General features: G+C 59.7%; 2 protein-coding genes across 2 annotated transcripts in view; one reads left to right on the top strand and one right to left on the bottom strand.

The window, feature by feature from the left end:
- The window catches only part of LOC103211456 (sodium/glucose cotransporter 1-like), a 92,424-nt gene extending 92,085 nt beyond the window's left edge, over window positions 1–339 (top strand). Inside the window, exon 15 of the mRNA XM_007957404.1 lies at window positions 5–339. Within this exon, the coding sequence (XP_007955595.1) occupies window positions 5–339 (335 nt within the window). The remainder of the gene's footprint in view (window positions 1–4) is intronic.
- A 2,852-nt stretch (window positions 340–3,191) lies between these two features.
- RSPH14 (radial spoke head 14 homolog) overlaps window positions 3,192–8,815 on the bottom strand; it is a 75,270-nt gene continuing 69,646 nt past the window's right edge. Inside the window, exons 4-6 of the mRNA XM_042783209.1 lie at window positions 6,516–6,741; window positions 5,364–5,500; window positions 3,192–3,430 (exon numbers count right to left, since the gene is read on the bottom strand). Coding sequence (XP_042639143.1) covers window positions 3,192–3,430; window positions 5,364–5,500; window positions 6,516–6,741 — 602 coding nt within the window. The remainder of the gene's footprint in view (window positions 3,431–5,363; window positions 5,501–6,515; window positions 6,742–8,815) is intronic.

Below are 8,815 nucleotides of genomic sequence, written 5' to 3'. Positions count from 1 at the left end.
GGAGAGCTGAGCCCCGGAGAGCTGGACCCCGGAGAGCTGACCCCCGGAGAGCTGAGCGCCCGAGAGCTGACCCCCGGAGAGCTGACCCCTGGAGAGCTGAGCCCCGGAGAGCTGGACCCCGGAGAGCTGACCCCGGGAGAGCTGAGCCCCCGAGAGCTGACCCCCGGAGAGCTGACCCCCGGAGAGCTGGACCCCGGAGAGCTGGACCCCGGAGAGCGAGTCTCCAAGATTTTGAATCAACGTGACATGCTGAACACCCCCCTCGGGAGGAAGCTGATCGGGGCCAGCAGGCTGCTGCTGGTCATCCTGCTGCTCTTGGGTTACATCTGCTTCTTCTGAGGTGGCTCGGGCAGGGCCTGGACCGCCCCGCCGGGATCAGGGTGCTTCCTGCAGGAGTTGTGGAGTGGGCCGGGGGCCACACGCATGACACGGTGCTGGGGTCCGCTTGCAGCGCTGCCAGCTGCAGGTGGGTGCAGAAGGGACGGGAGTGACCCCTGTGGCTGCCCCTGGCTGCGCAGACAGAACCTCTGTCCTTCCACAGAGTGAGTCACCTTTTCCCCCTGGCTTTGCTGACTAAACACAGACCCTCCCTTCATGTCTGATGGTGGCTTTTTATCTCCAGATGTGGGTGGGGTTTTGCTTAGGACCGTCTGCTGCCATCAAGTGTCTTAGCTCCCCTCCGACGGTGGGCTGTGCCCCACGTTGCACGGTGTGGCCCTGCCTGTGGGACTCCCGTGCTGGGTGAGCTCTCCCACCCACAGTGGGAGGCTACACGGTCCCGGGCCAGTCTAGGCCAGTTGGGGCAGAGCTGTCCGAGTGCAGCGCCATGGCCCGCCTGGCCGAGGGTGGCCAGCTGGGTGGCTCAGTGGTCCCTGCTCTGACAGACCTCCCACTGGGTCCCCTTCCCTTTAGCGACCAGGCCATCCTGGGTGGGACCTCTGCAAAGGCTCCCAGCGCCTCTACCTCCTCCTGACCCCCAGACCAAAGTAGCAATTAGCATCTTGAGGAAATGCCTGGAGCCCACCCGGCACCATGGAAATCTCACTCAGGAGGGGGGCTCACATGAACAGCCCCCTTTAGTCCTTCAGCTGGGTGCCAGCCCCGTGTCAGCACCAAGGAGACAGCTGTGAACAGGGTGCAAGGGAACCACCCCCTGGAGAGCAATAGCCTAGCGTGGCCTGCCGCTCACCCCAGACAGGGCAAGTTTGCGTTCACTCTCTGGCTTTGGCCATAGAGCCAGCCCTGGCGGGAGGCACTAGCAGGGCCTGAGTTTCACATGATCCACAGTGAGGGTTAGCAAGGTAGGGAGCTTGTGAGGACGGGAGGGGGCCGAGCCAACCCTGCCTAATGCCAGCCCTGCACGTGCCTTAGGCCAGGGAGGGTCACCCCAAGGCCAGAGGAGGAGGTCAGTGAGCCGCGTGGCAGGGCATAGGTGGGAGGGTATCTGAGGACTCTGAGACACGGCACGTGCATGGGGAGCCATGGGAGGGGAGGACAACCAGCCGGGCCTCATAAGTCCCGGGGGACCGAGGCAGGAAGTGAGGCGTCAGCTGCTCAGTGGGAAGATGACTGAGCGGCAGGACACCACCAGGGTAGTCTGAGAATACCAGAAACCAAAACCACACCCACTGCCTGGAGTTGATTCTGACCACAGCGCCCCTGGAGGACAGAGTGGAACTGCCCCACAGGGTCTCCAAGGCTGTCAGTCTTCACAGAAGCAAAGCCCCAACCACACCCACTGCCCTGGAGTCCATTCTGACCCACAGCGCCCCTAGAGGACAGACTGGAACTGCCCCACAGGGTCTCCAAGGCTGTCTGTCTTCAGAAGTGGGCTGTCTCATCTTTCTCCAGCAGAGTGGATGGTGGGTTCAAACCACCAACCTTTTGGTTAGCAGCCCAGTGCTTCAATCACAGCACAACCAGGGCTCAGTTGGAGAGTAAGAGTAGGCACACTAGGTGGCAGAGAGGAATGAGAAGGGGACTGGCAGTAAGAGCAGTAACAGGACATGGGGATTGATTCATCTCTGGGGGGAGGGCTAGGGGTGCACCACCTCTGAAGACAGGCCCCACGGACAAAAGGCAGCTTCAGGAGGGGTGGGCTTCCTTTCAGACGTGTTGAGTTGCTTGAAGACACACGTCACCGTCTTAACGGCGTTCCCAATATATTTCCAGTGGCTTATGCCTTTCATGTCTTTCACTAATTTGGGGAGTTTTCACCGAGCAAGTCCTGCACTTTTGTCAATGTGTTTCTGGGTGTTATATTCTTTGAGAGCTCAAATCAGCACCCCACAACACTCGTCACTCAGCTCCCTTCTGCTCCCTGCACACCACCTCCCTCAGCCCTCTGTCTCTCGGCCTTGTCCAGTTCACTGTGCGGCTGCCCTAGGGACAGGCAGGTGGGGAGGAGACAGAAAGCACTGTGACCTGCCGCAGGCCAGCCCCGGCTCTTACAGGGCAACTGTTTTGCTTTGGAGAAAAATCTTAGCAGACACACTAGAAGGCTAGCCCTGTCCTGAACATGAAACCAAACCCAACTCATGCCATCGAGTCATTCCCGACTCACAGTGACCTCCCCTGGGTTTCCAAGGCTGTCAATCTCTATGGAAGCACCTCACCCTGTCCTCGTTCCGCAGAGCAGCTGGTGGGTTTGAACCTCTTACCTTCCAGTTAGCAGTCAGCTGCCTTATGCGCTGCGCCACCACAGCTCCTTGTCCTGAACGTTACTCCTGCAGAAGGACCCCACATAGGGTCGAACCCTTGATGTCCCTTCCTGCCACTCTGTGGGAGGGCCTGCCACGTCCATGCCAGCCATACCCACAGGCCTGGTCCAGCAAATGCCCAGCTGGGTTAGTTCCCAGCCCCACTCCCCGGGCTCACCCCCTTGTCTCTGAGGGCTCAGCCCTTGCACTCTACCTGCTAAGGGGCTTCGTGGCCCCCAGGCCTGTGACCCCAGCAGAAAGTGTTCACCCCCAGAGCCACCCATCCTTCCCTGGACACCCTGGCTCTGGGCACATGCCCTCGCCTGCTGGCCCTGGCTGCTGGTCCTGGCATCTGCCCTTTGGTAGGAGAGAGAGGAGACAGCCCCAAACTCCAGGAACATGAAGCCATTTCAACCCATGAAAGAGAGCTCAGCTAGTTTATTGGCAGGCCTGTGTGATGGCGCAGTCCCGCCCCGCAAGCCGAGGGCTGGCTCAGGGCTTCCACTCAATGACCTTGATGGCGATGTGGGCTGCGCGCCGCACAGCCGGGCTTTCGTCCTTCTCACTAACGCGGAAGGTGGGCACGTGGGCCTGCAGGTAGCGGCGGCCCTCGGGGGCCTCGGCCAGCATGGTGAGTGCTTTGATGGCATTGAGGCGCACCTTGCTCGTGGAAGAACACAGCAGGTCCAGCAGTGGGGGTGCTGCCTCCGCGTCCAGGGCCGCGTACTTCCCTGCGGGCCACCAACACCAGTTCCTAATGGCGCAGTAGAGGCGCCCTGGCTGCCCACACATGGCCTGACGTCCCCGGGCTGACCCCACCATCCCCAGTCCTCCTCAGCCACCAACCAGTGATGGCTTCTTCCCCACCGTGCCCCAGACCACCATGCAGTCCTCACAAGGCCACCAAATGGTCCTTAAAAATGCGGGTCCAATCATCCATTACATGGTAGATATTTCCTGAGCACCCACTATAAGCCAGGCACAAAATCCCACGGGGGGTCACCTCATCACACTCCAGAGGTGACACAAGAGGGGAAGGAAGGCTTGCCTTAGCCCGGTCTCCTGCCGCCGGCTCGCAGCTCCCCTCGCCCTCCCCCTCCAAGGCTTCCTGGCTGCCCTGAACACTCAGCCCTTCACTCACCGGCTTCATGGCCCCTGACGCTGCTGCCAATGCCCCTTGTCCTTTATGTCTGCCCCGCTGTGTGCCCCCATCACATCCCACCAGTCCTCTGTGCCACCCTTCGCACACTGCCACTCCTGCCACACCCGAGACGCCCCTGAGTCTGACCAAGGCAAAGGCTTGGAAGCCACCCTCACATCCCCAGGTCCTGGCCTCTGTCTCTGGCTGTGGTCCCCAGAGCCCTCCAACACTCCAAGCGGTCCCCCAGGACACCCTGATGGAGAAGTACATGGGTCATAGGGGGATGCAATGCCCCAGCCTCCAGGCATGGAAACCAGGCCCAGGATTTGCCAGGGCTGGGTGACCAGGGGCAGTGGTAGGGAATCTGTACCCCCTACACGGAGCAAAGTGATGTCACAGTGAGTTTCATTTCTGATGATGGAAAATTTGACAGCAAATGTTGGTGAGGGTTGCACAGGATTGAAGGGATTGGTATCACTGGTTAGACATGAGTGGCGCCATGATAGTTATGTTTGTGTGTCAGCTTGGCTGGGCCTGGTTGAGTGGCTGGGCAGCTGGTGGTAGTTATTCCCCATGATGAGACTGGCCATCAACTCCATGGTGGGATCTACCACAAGCAGCTGAGTAGCTGCCTTAGGGATGTGGTCTGCTTCCTGTATTTAAGGAGAAGTCTGTCCTGTATGTAAGGGATAGTCTCTAGTTTATGGCACTCTTGAACCCTGTATGTAGCCATTCAGCAGCCTGCCATACTCTGCCTATCTTGGGACTTCCAATGGACTTGAATTAATGGCCTGCCATGTGACAACCTGTGACAGCTGTGCGGCGCATTGAGTCTACCTTGGGCTTGTCAGCCTCAGCAGCCAGCAGCTGAGTGAAGAAATGCCTCCAGTTCCAGTGGGCTGGGAGCAGGAGGCAGAGCTGAAGCCCAAGGCTGAAGGGCTTTTACCCAGCCCCTAGAGCCTGGCACTTTGAACTAGGACTTAAAGCCTCCAAACTGTAAGGTAATAAACTCCTCTTTCTTCAAGCCATCCCATTTGTAGTTTATAATTGTCAGAGTGGCACTAGGGACCAGAACAGGCGCTGAACTGGCAAATGCCATGTTATGTATGTTTCCACAATAAGAAAGTAAAAAGAAGCAAGGGCCCGGGATTTGCAGAGATTTGAGCAGAACAGGCTCTTGGGTGGCCTGTGATCAGTCCCAGGATTGTGGCTTCTGACCAGCCTGGGTCAGAGGAAAAGGTTCAAGTCCAGGAAAGAGTATGGTGTGAGGACAGGGATCCCAGCATGAGTGGCTGGTGAGGAGCCACCAGGGGGCACTGTGGCCAGGAAAGAGAAGGAAGACAGACTTCAGTGCCAGCAGAGAGGGTTATTTTGTGGGTAGGGAAGCACCTGGACCCTGAGCCAGGGAAGAAAAGCCACTACAGCAGCCCCAGGGCTCACGCTGCGAGAGCCTCGGCCCTGGCCCTCACTCGCCCTGCTGCCCCTCCGACCCCAGAGCGTCGCCTCCAGACTGCCTGCCTCACCTTCGGTGGTCACGGTCGCGTACATAAGGGCCCCAGCAGCATTGGCCTGCACCTCCTCCGTGTTGTCCTTCAGCAGGTGCACCAAGATGGGGATGACGTCATACTGCCACACCTGGTTCTTCCCCTCCAGAGGGACACTGGGCAGAGAGCAGACGGTGCAGGCTCTGGGGACCTGGCCCTGGGTGGCCCCAGGGGGACCTACAGGGGAGGGTTTCTGTGGGGGCCATGCCTGTGGGGCAAGACTGGACAGAGTGTGGCACCTGGTGCAGAGGGACTCGAGGGTGTGGTTTTAGGCTCGGCAGTGGCACACCCAGATGGTCCGTGAAGCCAGACAGCTGTCTCAGGCAGAGCGTGGCTAACGGAGCCCCTCAGTCCTGTCCCACCACTCAGAGCCCTGAGCTGTCACAGGAACTCGAGCCAATGGGGGACAGAGACCCCCAGTGCAAACCCCAGGGAGGCCCATTTGACTCTACCTCAGCAACAAGAGCTGCAAGGGGTGAATGAAACCAGCCATCACTGATGGGACCAGCTATCCAGGGTGGCCCCTCATTTAGGTCACTTCTAATGATGAAGTGACACACAACGGTAAAATGAGGGTGGTGGGCTCCCTGAGTGTCCCTAACTGCCTAGCACGTACCAAGCACTTTTGAAAGAGCTCACTGCCGTCCAGTCGATTCTGACTCACAGCCACCCCCACTGGGTCTCCCAGGCTGTCTGCCTTCAGGGAACCAAAGCCCAAACCCCACCCACTGCCATGGAGTCTATTCCAACTCACAGCGACCCCCATTGGGTTTCCGAGGTGGTAAATCTTAATGGAAGTAAACTGCCTCATCCTCCTTCTGCAGAGTGGCTGGTGGGTTTGAACCACCAACCTTCTGGTCAGCAGCCAAATGCCTTAGGCACTGCACCACCAGGGCTCCTTGCCACTGGGAATCATTGCTCCCAGCCGCAGCTGTTCAGTGTGGGCTTTCTTCACAGAAAGCAGGATGACCGGACCCCTCGTGAGGCCGGGACTGAGAGGCTTCCCGGGACATGGGCGCTTCAGGGCACTCTTGGGCAAACCCAGTAACCGTCAGACCAGCGGAGAGGGTCTGCCACCGTCCCGGCTCCCCCAGCCCTACCAGGCAGGTGGCGGGGTGCTGGCGGCCTCACCAGACAGCCATGAGGGCTTGCGCGGCCTTGCTTCGGATCCTGTCATTGGGGCTCAGGAGTGCCTCCTTGAGGAAGGGCACCATGCGGCTGTCCAGGGCCTCGGAGGCCTCCTCCTGCAGGCAGAGGGCCAGCGTGTCCAGGATGAGCTCCTGGATCCCCTCCTCCTCCGGCAGCAGCTTCCACACCAGCGAGGGGATCAGGCCGCTGCTCACGATGCCCTTGGCGCCTGCGGGAGGACGCGGGGCAGGTCAGCGCGGCAGCACAGGGAGCGAGCGGGCTGGGGGTGGCCGCGCCTCGGGAGCAGGGGCGGGCACCGCCATGCCCTGAGGGACCACAGCCGCCAACCGGAGGCCCTTGGAGGCCGGAAGTGGAGCTTGGCCTTGGGTCTGAGGCCCTTGAGGACGCTGAGCAGGCAGGCCCGTGTCTTCCAAGCCATGCAAGGTGTTTTCAGTTGCCTCACGGGCACGTGAAAGCTGAATAAGGAATAAGGAAGATGGAGGAAGAGTTGATGCATTTGAGTTGTGGTGGTGAAGAATACTGAAAATACCGTGCCTGTCAGAAAAATAAACAAATCTGCCCTCCAGGAAGTGCAGCCATAACGCTCCTTGGAAGCAAGCGTGGCCAGACTTCGTCTCACCGACTTTGGTCACGTTGTCAGAAGGGCCCATTCCCTGGAGAAGGATGTCACGCTTGGTAAAGTGGAGGGTCAGGGAAAAAGGGGAAGGCCCTCAACGAGATGGACTGACACAGCGGCTGCAAAGATGAGCTCAGGTGTAGCAAGGACTGTGAGGCCGGCCCAGGCGCGGGCAGAGTTTAGTTCTGTTGGACGTGGGGTTGCTTGGCTGGCACCTAACAACAAGGACAGGCTGTTGTCTTAGACAGCAGCCCCAAGCTGAAGGGACAGGAAACCCCCCGGCTCCACCCAGGGGTCTTGAAGGGACGCCGTCATGTCACCAGGTGGCTCTACACCACAGCGCAGGGACACTGCTAGGGTGTCTCCCCCGCCCCCCGCAGAACCCAGAGCCGGAGCAGGTTCAGGGCCCCTTGTCTGTGGTCCCCGCCCGGCCTCCCCGCTGCAGCCCAGCAGCTGGTGCCCCTGGGGCCTGGCCACGCCCTCCCTCTGTGCCCAGCTCAGAGCTAATTCACTCCCGAGAGGCAGCTAGCACAGGGTAATTAACCACAGGTCTCCTGGGCCACTTAGCAGTGGGATTCCCTCTTTGAAGACACCGCTGCACCCCTACTCCCTGTGGGTCTCCAAGGGCGCTCCCGGCGGGCTGTCATGCCATCCCGCCCTACTCATGTCCCTTCCCTCTCATTCCCCCCTCACCCAGCCCCTCACATCCTCTCTTGTGTCCCCAAGCCTTCTTAGGCCCCTGTCCCTGTCTCCCAGGCCCCAGGTGTCCCGAGGCCCCCAGTTTCCCCTGGCTTGGTCCCGTTGGGGACAGGGATTTGGCGCTGGGCTCTCCCCAGTTCACTCCCGGTTACTGAGGGAATCCTGGTGAGTTTGTTTTTCTCCACTGAGTAACGTCAAATTCAGCAGGGTCCCCCGTCTGATCTGAGGTGGCGGCTGGCGGGGAGAGCTAGGGAAAGCATGGGGACTGCACGGCAGAGCCGGACCCCCGGCAACTGGCAAATAGTGCTGCTCTATCTGTCCTCAGGGTATTCACTACAATGGGAGTTCCTGGGCCCTAAAGTGTGGGCTTTTCAAGAGTTAATACACAGACTTCCAGAAAAAGCCCAGTCTGACTGCAAGCTGTGTGACCTTGGACAAGGCCCTTACCCCGTCTGAGCCTGGTTTCCTCATTAGATTGAGTCCACCTGGCAGGGTTGGGAAACAGCAGTGGGGTTGTGGGTGGGGAGTGCGCTACATGCTGTGGATTTCTGTATCCACGAACGGGACTCATGGTGGGCCCCGAATGTCTGGGGCTAGTGAGGCAAGTGTCTTCCAACTGCCACCAAACCCGAGACCCAGCTACCAGCCAGGTCCTGGGGAGCAAGTGGGGAGGGTGCAAAAAGCATGCCTGCCGGTGGTCCCCACAGGCTCCGGCCCCTCCCTGCCCCCTGCGTCTCCTCCTGAGTCCTCCACACCTGGCCGGCTCACTGCAGGTCCTCTGCCCTGACTCTGCTTCCCCCAGGTATCACCCTCCCCTCCTGCACAAACGGCATCTGCCCACAGGCTCCCACGAGTTGGCCTCTCCCCAGCTCACCATTTAAAAAAAAAAAAAAACCAAACTCACTGCCATTGAGTCTGGGTTTCCAGGACGGTATCACTATGGAAGTATATCGCTCAATCTTCCTTC

This window comes from Orycteropus afer, unplaced genomic scaffold (assembly GCF_000298275.1).
Source record: "Orycteropus afer afer isolate SDZICR_OR568_19922 unplaced genomic scaffold, OryAfe1.0 scaffold00744, whole genome shotgun sequence".
Taxonomy (NCBI): domain Eukaryota; kingdom Metazoa; phylum Chordata; class Mammalia; order Tubulidentata; family Orycteropodidae; genus Orycteropus; species Orycteropus afer.
This window is presented reverse-complemented; position numbering and strand designations above follow the sequence as displayed.